Below are 19,576 nucleotides of genomic sequence, written 5' to 3' on the forward strand. Positions count from 1 at the left end.
TTATTACGGAGCTCAGGAAACAGTTAAGGTTGGAGGTAATTGGCATGTTCCTGGAAATATGCCTGATGGGTATGGTGTCTCTCACAATTGGCATAAGAAGATTATATTTTGGGAGCTACCCTATTGGAAGGATCTTCTCTTACGCCACAATCTGGATGTCATGCATATTGAGAAAGACTTTTTTGAGAACATCATGAATACATTACTTAACGTCTATGGGAAGACAAAAGATAACAAAAAGTCAAGGATGGACTTACCTGATATTTGCTCAAGAAGTGAGTTACATATCAAGAGCAATGGAAACGTTCTTGTTCTCATCTTCCGGTTGTCATCAGAAGCCAAAACAACCTTGTTTGACTGGGTTGCATCAGAAGTTAAGTTTCCTGATGGTTATGTTTCAAATCTGTCAAGATGTGTTGAACGAGGTCAAAATTTCTCCGGAATGAAGAGTCATGATTGTCATGTGTTTATGCAACGACTACTTCCATTTGCTTTTTCCGAGCTCCTTCCAGCAAATGTCCATGAAGCACTTGCAGGTAATTATAATTTTATAATATATATACATATGTTATTAAATATTAATTTGATTACTTTTGCAATATACAGCCATCAGAGCATTTTTCGGAGATCTTAGCACACGTACGTTCAAGGAAGAAGTCATCAAACAACTTCATCAGAACATTCTGATTATATTGTGCAACCTGGAGAAGATATTTCCTCCTTCATTTTTTGACGTCATGGAGCATCTAGTTGTCCACCTACTGTATGAAGCATTGCTTCGTGGACCTGTTCACAACGGAATGATGTATCCGTATGAGCGACAGATGAAACATTTGAAGGGGAAAGCAAGAAATCTTGTAAAGGTGGAAGGTTCAATAGTTGCGGTGAGTTTGACAGCTGAAACATCTAACTTCACATCATACTACTTTGCTCCAACTGTTCGTACGAGAAAAAGAGTTCCTAGAAGATATGATGATGGTGGAGTATCGACATCTTATCCAATTGATAGTGTTCCTGACATTTTCTGCGAAATTGGACGGTTTGGTGGTAAAATGAAAGAAGTATGGTGGTCATGTGAAGAGGATAAACATAGTGCCCACACTTATATTATGTTCAACTGCGAGGATGCAGTGACCCGTTACTTTGAAAGGTAAATATTTTTGTGAATTTTAATTATATGAATTGAAGTTAATTATGTATGACTTGATTATTTGTTTAATTTGCAGCATGTTTGTATCTCAGGTTGAAGAAGCAATACCAGGAATATCTGCAACTGATGTGGACACACGTAAAGATAAGTACTTGTCAAGTGGTTAAAATCACAGGTACGTAATATATCTCATACATTGATTAATTAAGTAAGTGTTTTGATACTTCAATATTAATTAAGAATATCTGATTTTTGCAGGTTGATTATGACGATCCTTATTATCCCGTATGGTTTCACGAATTGGTTCAAGGTCCAGTTGCAAAGGTCACCACATCACCTATGTATTTCATACGAGGATTTACCTTTCAAACACACGAGTATGGGAGACATCGGGCAACGAGTAACTACGGAATATGTGTGAAAGGTGAAACAGACTTTTACGGGATCTTGCAGGAGATTATTGAAGTGGAATTTTTGGGGTTATTGAAGCTAAAATGCGTCCTCTTCAAATGTGAATGGTTCGATCCTATTGTGAACCGAGGGATTTGGTATAACAAATTTGGTGTTGTGGATGTCAATTTTGGGAGAAGAAACAACAAATTTGAGCCTTTCATTTTAGCTTCACAAGCCGAGCAAGTTAGCTTCCTTCCTTATCCTCGGCTTCGAACTTCCGGGATAAACTGGTTAGCTGCTATCAAAATTACACCTCGTGGATGCATTGTCGCTGAAGAAGAACCGCCATTGCAAGAAGAAGACGCTATCAATGAAGTTGAGGTACCAGAACAATCAACTGATGAAATCCTTTTGATCGACCCGCAAAACTTTCAATATGAAGATATTCCCGAAGATGCGACAGATGAAGCACGTGAAGACGAGTTCGAGAGAAGCGACGATGATGATTGTAATGATAGTGATGAGAACGAAAACGATTTAGAGTGATGTAATATTGATGAGAACGAAAACGATTTAGAGTGTTGTAATATATGTAACAAATGTTGTATTTCTCTATTGTAACGTATGTTTAAAGAAATATTGTTTTTTTACCATCTTAATGTATGTGTAACAAATGTTGTTTTATATAATATGTATTTCTTTAGTTTTTAAAAAAATATTTGGAGTTTTAGGGTTTTAGAGTTTAAGTTGGAGAAAGAGCAAGAAGTAGTAGAGAAGAAGATATAATGTTAGATGATATGTGACTTTGGGGTTTAGGGATTTCATTCTCGGTGTTTAGGGTTAAGCGTTGTAAAATTGTTGTAAATGGTTAAATCTATTCCACGTAATTTCGTCGTAAACGGACGTTTCGACGTAATTTTGTCGTAAACCGAAAAATGCGGAGCTGGTAACTTCGTTGTAAATGAAAAAACGCGGGTCAGGTAAATTCGTCGTAATATTACGTCGCGTTTACGACGAAACGTTTTCTATATATTGAGACGCCGAGAACGAGGCTGCCTCGTTCATTCCTCCCAAACTCCTCTGCTCTCCCTCTAAGGTACACTCCCTTTCCTCTTTTTTTTTAAAGTTAGTTTAGGCGATTAATTAGTTAGGTAATTAGTTCAGGTGATTAGTTAGGTAATTAGTTTAAGTGATTAGTTAGATGACGGAATACTATAGTTTAGGTTATTAGTTAGGTAACGGAATAATTTTTTAATTATGTCGTCATAATTGATTAAATTTTTTTTAATTTTTTTTAGATGGTTCCTAGAATGAAACCAACATCACCTACTTATGCCCAGTTGTTTGGCGATGGTTCCTGTACATCTTCTTCTGGTCCATCGTCTTCCGATGCAGTTCCAGACTCTCAAACTTCTCAGAGAGTTTTTTCGAGTCCTCCTCTTCCACCGCAGATGCCTCCACCTCCTCCTCCAGCGGCTGCACCTCAGCCTGTCCTAGAAGGTGCAGTTCATCCGGATTTGCGTGTGCCTTCATTTGCTCCATTCGCGAGATATACGGTGGATGATTTGTTTGCCCAGCCTGGACGGGAGGGTTTGGATGTTCTAGACCCCGATAGACCCTGAGGAACTTATTGGTAAGTTATTAATTTTTATTACATTAAAATTTAAATTATTTTTATTTTCTAACGGTTAAATTATTTTTTTTCAGGTTTGGGGCTAACAACCGTGTTAGCCGGAGCGTTTCGGCGACGATTAAGGGTTACTACGACGGGGCATATCCAAACTGGAGCAAGACACCAAATCATGTTAAGATCACGTGGTTTAAATGTTTTGCGGTAAGATTTTTAAATTTAATTAAATTTTCACTTTTAAATATATATATATATATATATTTTTAATATTTATTATTAATTGTAATTTTTTCAAAATTTTTGTGTTTCAGCAAAAGTGCATTGGTCTTTGGGAATCACCGAGAGGGTGAAGGTGGAATTCGTTGCAAAGGCAAAGATCCGCCTCTGCAACACAATCTCCGATTGGAAAGACAAGTGGGAGATCTACGGGTATGAGGGAAAGCCCATTGCGCTCATGACGGATGTATGGGATGGCCTCATCGCCTATTGGGAGCACCCCTCTTCGATCAAAAAGGCCAATTCGTGCTCGGCTTCTCGAAGGACGAAGGATAAAGATGGTCATTTGCCCAGGCTTCACAGAACCAGACAAAAATCTCATGCAGGAATTCGTCTAGAAGCTGTAAGTTTTGTTTTAAATATATATTTTAAAATATTCAATTAATATAATTTTTAATATTTAATATAATTTTTTTTTTGTAGTTCGTGAAGACGGGAGTCTTACCATCTCTGTCTGACCTATTCAAGATGACTCACGCCACATCCGACGGAGTTTTTGTGGATCCTGCATCTGAGAAACTCTTCCAAGCAGTGGCTGGTCGGATTGAAGAACGGAAGACGCAACTAACCCAGGAGTCTCCCGATGGATTACCAGTCACATTGTCCACCGAAGAGGCCGACAGAATCTTCGAAGAGGTACAACTTAAAATTTTTGTTTACATTATTTTGAATATTTTAACATAATTAACTATTTTAATATATGTTTTGATTTTATAGGTGGCTCCTAAAAAGAAGGGACGGATAGTCGGTATAGGCTCTGTTAACGAAGTTGCAAGGGCAACTTCGTCATACACTTCGATACGGGATGAAGAGACTGCTCAGATGAAGGCTCGAATGGATAGCCAGCAGGTTCATTTAGACTCTCTTGAGGATTTGCTAGACGTAATGGCCGTGGGAAACCCGGTTATGCAGAGAATGTTGAGTGAGAGACGAGCCCCTCTTGGGTTGCCAGTCCGAGATCCCCAAGAGTCCGATCCAACCCGTCAACAGCCGAGCAACCCCACCAACTACTTCGAGGATATGTAGTTTTTTTTATATTTATGTTTGTATTATGAATTTAAATATTATTGTATTACTTTTAAATACCTTTTTAAAATATGTTTTTCAATTTCATATTTCGTTTTAAAATTTAAATTATTCTAGATTCTGAATATTAAATATAAATTAAAATTTATTATATACTAATTAATAATAATATAATAAGAATTGATGTAAACTCCTCGTAAACAGTACATGGAGTTTACATCGAATGTTTACGAGTGATTAACATCGAAAGATTTACGAGGGTGTTACATCGAAATGTTTATGAGTGATTTACAACGGAAGTATTTACGGGTGCTTTACATCGAAATCATCACGTGGGCTTTACCACGAAATCTTACGTGTCGTTTACGACGAATTCTTTCCATGCGCTTTTCGAGGAATATATTCCGTCGTAAACGTAACGAGTCATTTACGACGAAACCTCCGTTACTATGGACGTTTAACAACGAAACGTCTTTCGAGGTTAATTCGTCGTAACACCCCGTTTACGACGAATATACAACGAATACTGCCCTAGTAAAAAATATGTTTTCTTGTAGTGAAATATCATAAACTTATTATTTATAAACTGAACTATCCAAAATGAATTATATGAATACCATTTCCCTAAATTATTTAAAATTATATAAACTACCTGATAATTTATCCAAAAAACTTAAATCACCTGTTTTTTTCCTCGCAAAAAACAATTTATCAATAAATTTTTCTCAAATTAACCAAAATAATCTGAAACGTCCGTAACCGAAAGAGACCCGATTTTTTTTTTTGATATTAGCTGGTTCCCCACTTTGTTGTCCAAAGTGAACCAAAAAAACAAAATATCTGAAGGAGAATTGAATCAAATTTTATAAATAACCGAACATATCTTATAGAATTAAAAAATAAAATAAAATAAACCAAAACAATTCCAAAAAAAAATAATTATAAAAAATTTTGAATTTTAAAAAAGTATAATTCGAAAAAAAAAATATGTTTTTTATTTAAATAATTATTTGTTATATATATATCAAGAACAAGGATATAAGAGTCTTTTGCCACTTATTGAAAATATATTTTTAAAAATGCCCCTTTAGTGATGGTAAAGATCAATAATGGTACCATGAATGTGGTAAACATGAAATTTCACCTATTATCTATTTAAAGTTAATATTTTCTTTTATTATGTCAAATTGAACTAAGAATAATAAGAAGACATACATATATTATCATATTATTCTGAATTGTTTTTTGCTAATTTTGTATTCTCTGAAAAAATAGAATAATGAAGGATATTGTCATTTTAATTTCAAACCAAAAATGTTTATTAAAAATAAGGGCACTCGCACCGGTTGAAATTCATCAGTTTCTAACAAATTTAAAAATATTAAAAGCTGAAAAAAAAGAAAGAGAAATGATAAAAAAAAAGAGCAAGAGTGGTACATGTGGGAAGAGCTTTCATACATTTCTAAAGAATCGGTGAATACATGTGGTATCATTTTACATGTTTTTTTATTTTAAATTTTAAAATTATTAATAACTAAATTATGTATAAAAATAATAATAAAAATATTAGTGAGATACTCTACTTGCTATTTTACCACTAATGATGCCCTAACAATGTGATCTCAGAATTCTATTCATTATTGTTTTTTATAATATAGTTTTTAATCCACCATGATTTTTAAATGCTTCATAAAATTAATATAAATTTATACAAAACAGTTTTTATTATTAACTTTCCGTCCGTAGGACGGGTCGATCCTAGTATTTTAATAAAACATTGATAGTTCATATTTTGTATGTAAAATGAAATAATAAATATATAAAGATATAACATTTAAAGTTTGTATGTCTCATTTTAAATAAATCTGTTTAATTTATTGTAAAAATTGGTTAGAGAATAATCTAACAAAATAAATGATTTTTAGATATTTAATTAACAGTTATTAATTTAATGATACAGTTTGTAATTAGTAAAAGTTAAACCATTACTCTATAAATGAAGTAACTTTTTTTTTTGTTCATTACTCTATTTCTCCTATTTTTAGAGTAAAATATGGAGTTGAATTCAAGATTCTCTAAGATGAAAAATTATTATTTATAAAAAGTATTTGTGTTTTAATAGAATAGATCTGACGATGCAACCAGAAATTTAAAACAAAATCCCCTTAACGATGTTCTTTCATAATGGGTATTTGACATGTATATAATATGGTTGCGTCATAGTGTACAAAATGAAATTAATTTTCTTTTGTTTTTGATTCTTTTTCTCGTCTACTAATCAGAGCTCCGGTTTAATGGGACGCCAAAATCCCTTCCGACCAACCAAAAACCGATCCTGGTGTATTTTGGTTGACCAATGAAGCGAACCAAGTATTGATTCAAGCTCCTTTATTGTTTCCATGGTGTCTTGCACCACAAGGTATCCACCTGGTCTCAACACCCTATCAATCTCAGCTACCACTTGTACAATTTCACACCTGAAAAATCATCAAAAAATTGTCTGTGTGTTAGGGCTAATATATATCAAACCTGATATATCTTGGGACAAACTTGACTCTGATTAAGCTCCACAGTGACAAATCATATTTCAAACCGAACCAAACTAGTAAATGCTTACCTTTGTGTGACATCTCCAAGGTAAAAACTGGAATGTAGCAGGTCGTATGTTCTAGGGTAAGTGTTCAAGGACTCGCACCAATCGTGGTAAACTCCGATCAAGCCTCGATCAAAAACAACTGAGAGAGTGTCAGGTTTATCCACAGGAACAACATTCATCACCCAGAGAGGTCGGTTTACAAGTGCAGCAGCAAACCTATCACACCAAATACATATAACTCTGTCAAAGTTCTGGTTTTGTAATAAAAGCAGGAATCTGGTTTTAAGTTTAAGACAACTGTAAACTTTACCCGCCAAAACCAGCATTCATGTCCATAACATTCCTCACACTCGACCAGTTTACAGCTAGACGTTCAAGATAGACGTCAGAGACAATCTCTGACCACTTCTCTGTATCTTTCTTGAATGTTTTCGAGTCAACCAACACGCTTTGAGGCTTTACACTCCCAAGCCGTTTAGGCCATAGCTCAGGCCACTTCTGGACAGCTCCACTCGGTAGCTTGGAGATGCATTGGCGGAGAGGAGCATACCTAAGATTAAAAATCAAAAGGATATGAAAGAGTGAACCTACACATATACTTTTTATGAGAATGTGATATGAGTTTTTATACCAAGAAGCATTAGCTTCCTCTTTAGGGCAAAGAGGTGGTTCTTGCGTGCTGCGTTTCTTATAGCAAGATTCTGAAGTTGGCTTTTGATATATCACGAGTCCGATTCCTGAGGAGTCAACCATCTTTGCCACGACCTTCCAGCAAATGGATTTAGTCAGAGAAACCATTGCTGCAAAAACAGAAACATAAAAGATCAAGACCTAAATGTTGTAATAACCAAATCAAGAACATGATTGTTACCAACCTGTCCATATCTTGCTATCTCTGTCATTGTCTCGATACACCGGTGTTGCGGACCATATGAAGAAACCTCCTGGCCTGAGTACCCTGTTCAGCTCCAACAATGGTTTCCCACCTAACAAATCAAACATAAAACATCATGAAACCTTAAACCTTAAGCGCTAAAAGAGAGAGAAAACGTACCATCAGCATCCCAATGGACTCTGCACCGTGCACAATGGATAAGATCAAACGCATTGGCCGGGAAAGTAAGCTGTTGTGTTCCAATGACAGAAAGTGTAGCAGGTATCCCTCGTTCTAACGCAAACTGAATCTGAGCTTCGTGTTCGTCTTTAGGAGCAAACGACATTGTAATGACATCTTTGTCTAGTAAGAACCCGCCAAAGCTAGCCACGCCACAGCCTACATCTAATACTACCCTTATGTTTTTGCCCCATTTGATAACAGGTAACGCCTGAGGAGTGTGAAATGGATTTAACACAAGTATGTATATGCTTTTTTGATTTAGACAAAGAGGGGAAAGAAGAGGAAGAAAAGAGATGACCTTTTCGATGAACTCAACGTAGTGAGTAACACCGTATTTGAACTGAGTACCTCCTCCGGGAAAAACTAGAAACTCGCCCTCTTTTTTAACCCAGTTTTGTTCCTTCTTGTATTCAACAAGCTTGGGGTGAGGAACATTGTTATACCATACCTACAAATTAAAGAGGAAACAGTTAAATAAAATGATTTACTAGCACAAGATCATGCAATAAACTACTCAATTCATGTTGAACTAATACGACTTCTTCGCTTGGTACTAAAAATAAGTTTGTTCATAAGTCTTGAACATCAGACTCTGAAAACAGATCTCTCTTGTTTCCTTTCACAGAAAGTTCCATAGTTATACTCTGAGGACAATTGATGTGAACTAATACAACTTATTCTCTTGGTATTAAAGTTAAGTTTGTTTATAAGCCTTGAACTTTGAATCCATCACTCTGAAACACAGATATCTCTTGTTTCCTTTCACAGAAAGTTCCATAGCTATACTTTAAGCAGTAAACTGAAGATACACTCAAACTAGGTTACTTGCAGGACTGAACTACATCATTTATCTTGAGAACAAGCATATCAAAAGCTATAACTTTTCAATATCTTACAAAAAAAGCAACTATATTAATGTTCTAATAGCACAAGATCATGCAGTAAATTACTTAATTCATGTTAACTAACACAAGTCCTTTCTTGGTACTAAAAGTAAATTTGTTCATAAGCCTTAAAACTCTGAATCCATCAGACTCTAAAAAAAAGAATACTCTTCTATGCTTTAAGCACTAAGAGCATCTCCAATATACCACTCCATTTTTTAACTTCAAAATGGAGTAGAGTTTACTCCAACCCTACTCCATTTTGGAGTGGAAAATGCTCTAAACTGAAGACAAACTCAAACGGTTACTTGCAGAACTGAACTAAATCAGCTATCTTCAGATCAAAGCTATAAAATAATTACATCTTCAATAAAATTACTGAACTCATGTTGAACTAATACAACTTCTTCTCTGCGTTTTCAGGTGATAAAGCTTTAACATTTGAATCAATCAGACTCTGAAAGTGGATCTCTCTCTCTCTCTCTCTCTCTCATTTCCTTTTACAAAAACACTAAACTGAATATATACTTAAGTGGGTTTTACTTGTAGGACTTAACTAAAACAGCATAACTAACTAAAACTAGATTTTTTCACTGAACATTTAACTCCAGTAAAAGACAGCAACCTACAAAAACAAGAAGATGATCTGTCTCTCACCATGTCACGGCTCTTAGGCCACGGAACCGGCGGCTTGTAATTATCCGGCAAGGGCACGAGACACTTAGGTGTTGGTTCAGGGCAATGCCGCTCACGATGTTCCATATGCCTCCTCGACTTGAGCTGCTTAATGGCGTCGCGATTGTCCAGACAAGGAATGTAGTCGACAGATTCAGCACCTTTACAGAGATCCCACTTCACCACCTCCTCCTCCTGGTCGTGGGAAGCGTTGAGCTTCATCTTCATCTTCTGTGGAGTTTGGTCGGAAGAGACGCCGAGGTTTGAGGAATTGGGGAGTGGTGTGTAGTCGGAGGAGAGAGAAGGGAGAGGGAATCTGATGTTATCGGAGGTGAAGAGGAAGAAGGTGATGGCGATGAGGAAAGAGGTGAGGAGTAAAACGACGACGTGTTGTACGGAGATCATCGCCATTGAAGAGGGATCATTAACGAGAGACGGTAACGAGATCGTGTCTCTCAGGGGAGAAGAAGCTGAGCTGAGAGCTTCAAAAGTCGCAGCTTTCACATTTCGATTTCGATTTTGTCCGTAAAAGTGTAAATTCTTAATGCACCGACAAGAGTTTAAAAAAGAAGGAATTTGTGTCCGAATACTTTTTTTTTTTGTTTTCCATTTTCCTTTTTTGACAATGAATCTTTTTACAAAAGAAATTTATGTTTAATTTATGTCTTTTAAGTTTTAGTTTAAATTAATTAAATATAAGAAATTTGATAAAAAAATTCTCAATATTCAAATTTAGCCAATAACCTAATTCACAAACCAGCTGTCTTAATTTTCACTTTTCAATTAAACACAAAAACTCTTATGTTTAAAATGTATTATATTTTTTATTAATTAACACAAATTAAAAATTATTAAAATGTATTATGTTTTTAATTAAATGGCACATATTTAAATAATAATATTTGAAATAAATACAATTATTTATAAGATCAATGAATTTGCAATTAATATTAAACTTAAATTGCATTATAATTTTAAAATAACATTTTTTGTATAACATAAAATGTTAAATGACATTTTTGTGGAATAAAAAGAGTGCTAAAACATCATTAAAACTTAAAAAATAATACTTAATACTAGGAGGAGGGATCTGTCAGCTTTATTGAGATGGTTTTACTTCGTCGGATATTCATTCGAGCATCCAGAATACAGAATAGATCAGATTATACAATTTTCAAACCATCATTCATACTGTTTTGAAAAGAGTATCACCTGAACACATTTTACGTGGATTAAGAAAATGATAAAATGTACTAATGTATTCTCATTTAATGTATAACTAGATTTTGACCCGCGGGTTTATTTTTGTTTTTTTTTTCAATTGACAAATATTTAGTAAATGTCACATTTTCATATATTTGTGTTTTATTTTATAAAAGACTTAAAAATTTTATCTTTATTTATCGTATTTCATTTTAAATGACTATTTATGTTAAAAAAATTAAACTTTATTTTTTAATGAATTAAGTTGGTATAACTCTGATAAATTAATTTTATTATGGGATTAATACCTTCACTAAAAAATTATATACTTTTAATAAAGATTTATACTTTTCAATAAAAAAATTCAATTATTTTTATGAATGCTTAAATTATATTAAGAAAAGAAAAAAATAATAATTAAGAATAGTAGAAAAAAAATTATTTGAACTTGGATTCAATGGTCCAAAGGAAAAAAAAAGGTGAGAATTGAATCTGATTTTTTAATAGGCCCAAATGGCCCAAGAGAGATTTGATTTGGGCTGGATCCAAAAATAATGACCCAATATAGATTTGTTATTAATATTACTTAATTGCCCTTAATGAAACATGCAATGTTAGTGAAGGAAACATGCCCCTAAGGTAATTATGACAATAGGATCCTGCTTTAATAGTATAGATTATCTAAATAAAAATAATTAAAACAAAAATCTATTGGTTGCTTGAAAAATTAAGAAAAAAATCATATATAACATTGAAAATATAAAATGACATTTAAAAAAAAAAAGAATAATGTTAGAATGACGTTTTTTGTGAGATAAAGGGAATATGCATTAACAGATATTTTTATTTACTAAAAGCTTCAATTTTAAATTTTAAACCCAAATAAAATTCCAGTTGTTTCGACAAAGTCGACAAACAAATACAATTATATGTCTCTAACAAAAGTCGACAAATTTTTTTATCATTCTCCACTGATGCCATCACATACTGCGTTCATCCTCTTTTCTCACTCTCTAGCTCCGTCAAAATAAAATTCCTTTGGAGTTATTAGAATAAATAAACAAAACACTCAGCAGAGAACTAGAAAGTTTTAAGAAATGAATCAGCGAGAAAGGAAGGAAAGTCTAGGAATCTATGTGTGGAAAGCTAAATAGAAACTCTTGTAACCATACTCAAAACTTCAAATGAAACAATTCTGCAAAAAGTTCAGTTTCAAAATCTAAACAGAAAAGTTTTTGCAATGAAGATGATTAGAACAGTCTGATGTGTGAGAACATCTTCTGCCTTCTCAACTTTAACATCGAGAACATATTTGGGAGATAGCATAATCATGCACAGATAACTCCGTAACAATGAAATGATGATTACTAAAACAAAACCAAACGGCCTCATTAAATTGATTGTTGTGGGTGAAGAGATACGTGAATATATTACCAACTTGTGTAAACGAGAGAGAGAGCAATATCGACGACGACGGCTAACTCCTAAAGAACACATGATCAGGAAGCCGATCATGAATGTAATGTTTGATACTTTAACCTCTCAACGGCTGAAATAACATTTGTATCAAAAAAAAGAAATCTCCTCTGGGAGGTTCTACTTTAAGAGAAAAGACTACTCAATGATTCCTGCTCCACCATCGATATCAACTTCACCCATCCCCGTGTCTTCTTCCTCTTCGCCACTTTCTTCATCCCCGCTAATTTCTTCATTGTCCATTCTTAGCTTAGCCATGTGTTCTGTCAGCATCTTATCATCTCTTTCACTCACCTGTCACAACATAGATAGACAAGAGAATTAAAACTCAAGAAATAAAGGAGAGCTACTTCTTGTGACATGCAACTTGGGATGGTTCAATTATTAAATAAGAAAAGATACTAACAGCTCTAGGTGCCTCCTTAATGACGAGCTTGCCTTTGTGTTCCTCAATTGTCTCCGTGCAAATTGCTATGGCCTTCTCTAGAATTTCAATCCCTTGGTCCTGTGATTATATTATAGAAAGCCTGAGAAGATTAGGAAAAAAATGGGACACAAGTCACAGAACATAGCGTTTACACATTCGCTCTCGCAAAGCTACATAAGTGTCTAACAAAGTATACATGACGGGTGTTCGCGTGTAATAAGGCAAATCATGATTTTCAAGGTAGAAGATTGCCTAACCTTGTCAAGAGTCTGAGTAGTAAGGACATACAGAGGTGGAGCAACCAGTTTAATCTTAACAGGACAGTCTTCGTTTCCAGCAGCTTCAGCTTTTCTCATGGCTTCCTGAAAAAAAAAACGCAAGTAAGTGTGAGAATCATTGATTAATTTCATATGTTATTAGATAATACACAAAGGGTTTACGACCTTAATGTGAACAACTCCGTCAAACTGAAAACATTTCAATTCGATATCAGCACGGATTTTCATAGGTTGTGGTGTCATTCTCCTCCTGATGTTCTTCACAAGCGCATCTTTCACTTCTTCCGTAACAGCAGGGTACAACTTTAGTCACCTGCAAATAGAATACTAGTAACATTAGCATCAAAGGAAGTTTGTACTAAGTACTAACAAATAAAAGAAAACGCGAGAAAAGTATATACCTCCTGCCCATCAGGCCCAACTTCTTTGATTTCACGGGTGAGGGAACCCAACACAGAATCAGGATCAGTTACTAAGACCTTGAAGGCCTGAACAATAAAATAAAAAAAAAAACATTTGAGAGATAGCTATCTACATGGATGCAACAAAAGGCTAAACAAACCAAGTATTTTTACCTCAAAAGCATGACCATGTTTACGGTACAAAGGCCAACCAATGTTCACATACAACTCCTGCAAAAGTAAAACTCAAATCAATGTATAAGCAAGGGTTACATCAGTAAACTATAATAGCTGCAGATGAAGAGATCTAATCACCAAGACATAACAATTCCAAATCTCAGCATCACCACACAAAGGTAGCGTACTTTACACTAAATGCAGAAGAATCTACACAATCAAAAGATTGGATTTTGATTTACCTCCAAATCAATAGAAAGAGTCTCAGCAACATGGCGCATGATAGAATGAACAAGCTTGCTTCACAAGTCTGTATATCCTCCTCGCTAACCCTACGCTTGCTCAGATCAATGTAACCCCTTCTCCTTGTCCACGCGCAGAACCATGACGGGCTCGATCCTCCCGACCTTAATCAAGCTGCTCACACTTCGGATCCGACGGCGGGAGAGCTCGGAGAAGAGGATCATGCCTTCGATGTTGTTGTACTCGAGGAGCGACACGTAGGCTCCCATGTCGGCGATGTTTTTGACCTGGATCATCACCGCCATGTCTAGATTCGGAGTCGCCATGATTGGAGATGGAGAATTAGGGTTCAGGCGGATAAGAGAGACGAGGAAGACGACTAAACGTCAGAGAGGCCAGCCTAAACGGTGTCGTTTTGCGGATCATATGATTGGGCTTGAGCAAAGCATCTGTTTGAAATGCCATGATTCTGGAGACTATCACATACACTAAAAGTCTAAAACTATTACTGATATATTGGAGAGCAATAAGATGTGTATCTTGTGCTCCAATTGTTTGTACAGCTGTTAAAATCCCATATGAAGTGAAACCCATTTCATAAATCGAAGAATATTATATAAATCTCATCCTGCCAGTCCACCTCTAGGAGATCACTCACCCGAACTTAATGGTTCATGATCTACTGCTTGAAGGTACCAACGAATGGAATGTGCATCTCGTTAACAGCATCATCAGGCCGGAGGACGCAAGATACATACTTAATATAAACCCAAGCTCAACAGGACAAGATACTCCTATTTGGAATTACACAACCATGGGCGAGTAGTACACTGCTCAGATCAGGATACCACCTGTACAAACAAATGCATTAACAATATCGATCAGAAGGGCAGGAAAGCAGAGAAATGTCAGTAGAGCTGAAGAGATGCTGCTCAACCATATGCATGATGCATTGAGAGACTCAGGTCAATGGGAAGAGGCAAATAACCAATCAAAGCAGGAAGACAGAGTAGGGAGATCATGCATGCACCCACATGAAGAACCAGAAGCTGTACCAGCAGAGTATCAATGTTTTTGCCATGTAGATGCTTCTTGGAAAGATGATAAGGAGGTTGCAGGTGTTGGCTGCTCCTTATACGGCAATGAAGGCACTCGACACCTACAAGGATCCTCCTCAATCAACCCAACAAACACACCAAGAGAAGCAGAAACAGTGGCAGTACAGCAAATGAGAAGACTTGCTTTTAAGCGAGTTAACTTTATGAGTGATTGTAAATCACTTGTGGATGAGTTGAACCAGTACACTCCTGCAGCAACCATCACTACAGTCCGTAACACGGAGTGTTTCTCCATGATACAGGATATCGTGGAAGCTTCCAAAGCAAATGAGTTCACTTTTTCTTGTGTTCCAAGAAGTAGACTAAGTTTGGTTGATGAATTAGCTAAGAAAGCCAGATGTAATATACAAAACTATGTAATATGCTGGTTTTAATATAATAGTTAAATAGATTGACCAAAAAAAAGATCTAACTCTTGTGTATATATACAACTCTCTTGTAACTCATTAAGCACAACACAATAATATATTTATACTAGGATCGGCCCGCCCTACGGGCGGGAAGTTATTATAAAAATTATTTTACATGAATTTATATTAACTTATGAAACATTTAAAATTATTATGTATTGAAAATAATATTATAAACAAAAAATAATGGAAATAATTCTGAGATCATATTGTTATTGTTAATAAATATTTTTGATTTGAATTAAAATGACAACAACTTTCATTATTTTCTATCGTTAAATAATACAATATTAACAAAAATAATTAAGAAAATGTAATAATAGAAATATTCTTATTATTTCTATTTCAATTTAACATAGTAAAAATATAAAGTTTATACAAATAATACTATATTTATTTTAAGAAGCTTCAAATTTTTAAAAACATTAACATAATTTTTTTTTTCTAAAGAACCTACAGTTCAGTAAATAAAGAGCCTTTGTATTGTTGTCAGTTTGTCACCATATAAATCCGGCTAATCTGTAATAAAACACACAAATCATTATACAGAAAAGATAATGAAAATCAAATTCACGCTCCCTAGAAGTTAACTGAGTGTACCTGCCAACCAACTTCTATGCTGTCAAGATATTTTCTGAATAAGTCACTGAGAAGTCATATATGCGAGAAGGTGAACTCGTACTGATGCGGCATCTTTGGCTCCCACACATTTATAGTTACTTTAGTTCCATAGTATTTATTTTCCCCTTCCACATAAGATATAGCATTCTACAGTTCCAAAAACCAAAACAAATAACACATCTCAGATTAAGAAACCAGAAAAAAAACTTTTAACTCTTCTGATGACCACTTTGGTTCATGAGGACATGTTCCTCAGATTTAGGAAACGGAAAACTTTTATACTTTTTCATGCCATATTTTTTGTTTGAATTTTCTCTCAAGACAACATCTTCCTCTGTCATGGTTCCTTCAGCACATTTACCATATCGATGACATAACTGAGAGATATGTATTTCCTTCTATTTTTGACTTCGTAAAGACACTTTATTGTTATCAAAGAATCCCTCATTAGGATACAATTTTTCAATTTTTTTTGAGATTATACAACCTTCTTCGTAAAAACAAATTATTTCAATACTAGCTAAGATATGTTTTAAAAACAAAATATCTTAGAATCAATAAAAAACCATGTCAATTTTCCAGAAACTGAGCAACCTCACCTCTAAGGTGGAAGAACAACCCATAATTCAGATCAGCAAGTCGAACAGAGGAGTTAACTATTATAATGAGAAAATATCGAATGCTATTGGATTTGTGAGGATGATTTTCAAGAGATGAAGCTTTACCTTTTTATAGGTGGAGATTCATTGCTAGGAAAAAGGAATAAAGCGAGATACAATGAATGAGAAATCGTGGAAGCATTTATGAAGGTTGTTACGTAACGCTTCGGAAGATTACAACAGAAGACGAAAAGACGCAATTAAAGCTTGACACATAGGTTTTTCACGTCGATTTGATTCACTCAATTCATCATATCTCCTCCATAGCTGGTGTAGATCGAAGAGGACACGAGCCTTAATTTTTGGTCACGCCATCGGGAAAGACAACCTCTCTCCGTTGGGCCAATTAAATGTTTAGAAGCCCATTAACATGTGAACAAACGAAACATAACTCGATTAAATGAAACGCATAGTTTTACTTATCTGAACACGTGTCAGCTCCAGAACGCATGACTTTCTGACGTGGCATCATAGGTGGCAGCATAGGAGAGAAGCAAACATATATATATATATATATATATATATAGATAGATTCTATTATACTTTGAAAAAACTTTCATTGACCTATTCTCAAGTCATATTCACATCTCCTATATATTAATTGAAAATCTTTAAAAAAATTAGAACCTTAATTTTGTATTAATTAAAAAAAAACTTTATCCTATATTGCACTTCTAAATGCCTTCAAAATCCTATTTCTAAGAATTCTAGAACACCTAATATAAACCATAGTTTAATATAACATTGTCACATATTTCCATAACTATATCAAAAGTCGCTTTTAATTTTTTTCGTCTTATTCGTATTATGACCAACGAGTGCCTTATATATCAGTTCTTTGTATATTATGAGTAAGGTTCTTGCATGTTAAACGTTTCTTCCAAAAGCTGCACCTACACCAAAGATAAATGAAGAACAAATCACATGATTATTAAACAAATCAAAGAAGACTGTTGCAAATGTGACTCTTTTTGGATAAAAATATACATTATGTACAATCAGTCTAAATCAATTAAAAACCCAGTAGTAAACAAAAAAGAATCGTACAAACTGTTCATTATTATTAGGTTCATCACATATAAGTTGAGTAAACTGGAATCTCTACATTAGTTGAATTTTTGTTATTCTATGTTGAAGACAACAATATAATTGGAACTCTATAAAATATACTCGAGTGGACATTCAATCTCCTATACAGTATACCATATAGTAAGAACGAGTACGTATTTAACTAATCAAAAAATCCTTTTATATTGTATACAAAAATATTTCAAAACCATATCAGTATAAAACATAATTAATATACGGTTTGTCTATTATTAATGTTTGTTAAGTCATTTTAATTCAAACTGAGCCAAACCATAATCAATCAAATACTTTTGGTGGTTTCGGTTAGAATGCATAATTTTTTTTTATGTCAGTGATATACGTACAATATAGAATAATAGAATTTTGGTAAGTATAATTTATATTTTTCGCTATTAAGAGAAACAAATAAATACAAAATATTTATTTATATTCTAACTATAAGGTCACCAAACGATCATATATATCAAATATTTATGCTTGGTACACAATTCTTCATTAGGTAAATATGGAAATTTATATTGAAGACTAAATATGACTTCAAAACTAAGGAATGAATTGCCTAAATTTGTTTTGGTAGTTAAGGAAAATGCTAATAATGTTCTTTCGTAAAAGTTAATAATAATGAACGTATCACGTAAACCTAACTATCAGTCTTATATAAACTAGACCTGAGTATTCGGGACCCAATCGGGTTTCGATTTTGTCCAATCGAGTTTCGATTCTTCGGGTTTATCAAAATTAGCCTAATTCGGGTTAAATAAAAGTTTGGTTTGAGACCGGCTCGGGTTCTATCGAGTTCGAGCCGGAGTTTAACCGCTATATATTTACATAATTGTATTTTGAGAAAGTGTAACTTATTTACTAAATGAAAGCAATATATTTATTTACCAGACACGAGTTCAAACAAAGCAGATTCTTAAATCCTAATAAGGTATAGTATTAACGTGTATAAGTTTCAATTGAATGGTTAACTTTTTTCCAAATTATATTTTATTTTTAGATTAGTTTTTAACCTCAACACTAACAATACCGAAGCACCGTACCAAGAAATCTCAATCCCCTATATATTAATAGAGAAACATTTAAAAAACTATAATCTGTAATTTGTGCTAATTAAAAAGTGTAATACTGAATTGCCACATAATTGGAATGAAATTTTGCTTACGTGGTGAATTTATAATCAATTGAGAATTTTGTTGGTCCAAAATTAAATTGCTAGAGAATATTATATTATATAGTATGTCCATTATGGACCACTCATTTATCAAATTGAAATTTATTATCTATTCTTTTTTTAAATAAAACCTATGGAATTACCTAATGTAATTAAAATATATATGACAATTAATGATTTTAAATAATAAAGATTTGATAAAAATCTGTATACTTTTTATCATTTTTGTTTATTTCTTTATTATTAAAATAAAAAACACAGTTACATTAATCAAATAAAAAAACCTAGATATTTTTGTATATGTTGTACTTTGAATTTTTCGAAACGAATATAAATTACTAAAACTGTTAAAATTCTCACATAAACTTTTGTGATCAAGGTTTGGATTTTTTTTCTATAGTAAGATATAATGATTATAAGACCATATGAATAAATGACTTTATTTTAATATGTTTTTATGTTAATATATATATATATATATATATATATATATATATATATATTTCATATCATTTAAATTAAACTATACATCATATGAAAATACATACTTATA

The 19,576-nt window shown here is 33.7% G+C and overlaps 1 protein-coding gene and 1 pseudogene across 1 annotated transcript; both read right to left on the reverse strand.

Moving 5' to 3' along the window:
- Positions 1-6,623: 6,623 nt before the first annotated feature.
- On the reverse strand, positions 6,624-10,291 carry LOC106388155 (probable methyltransferase PMT23). The gene is made up of 8 exons (XM_013828160.3): positions 9,730-10,291; positions 8,487-8,636; positions 8,126-8,396; positions 7,947-8,057; positions 7,703-7,871; positions 7,382-7,621; positions 7,093-7,287; positions 6,624-6,952 (listed from the first exon to the last, which is right to left on the reverse strand). Exons 1-8 carry the CDS (start codon positions 10,156-10,158, stop codon positions 6,754-6,756), a joined length of 1,764 nt encoding a protein of 587 aa, XP_013683614.1. The 5' UTR covers positions 10,159-10,291; the 3' UTR covers positions 6,624-6,753.
- A 2,023-nt stretch (positions 10,292-12,314) lies between these two features.
- LOC106356695 lies at positions 12,315-15,283 on the reverse strand (annotated as a pseudogene).
- Between the last annotated feature and the right edge of the window lie 4,293 nt (positions 15,284-19,576).

This window comes from Brassica napus, chromosome C3 (genome assembly GCF_020379485.1).
Source record: "Brassica napus cultivar Da-Ae chromosome C3, Da-Ae, whole genome shotgun sequence".
NCBI lineage: Eukaryota > Viridiplantae > Streptophyta > Magnoliopsida > Brassicales > Brassicaceae > Brassica > Brassica napus.

Excerpts from the sequence above, each read along its gene's own strand:
- LOC106388155 (XM_013828160.3), bottom strand. The coding sequence starts at position 10,158 with ATGGCGATGATCTCCGTACAACACGTCGTCGTTTTACTCCTCACCTCT. Across the intron at positions 8,637-9,729 it reads GGCCTAAGAGCCGTGACATG|GTATGGTATAACAATGTTCC; the intron begins GTGAGAGACAGA and ends TTTAATTTGTAG. Across the intron at positions 7,622-7,702 it reads GAGGAAGCTAATGCTTCTTG|GTATGCTCCTCTCCGCCAAT; the intron begins GTATAAAAACTC and ends TTTTAATCTTAG.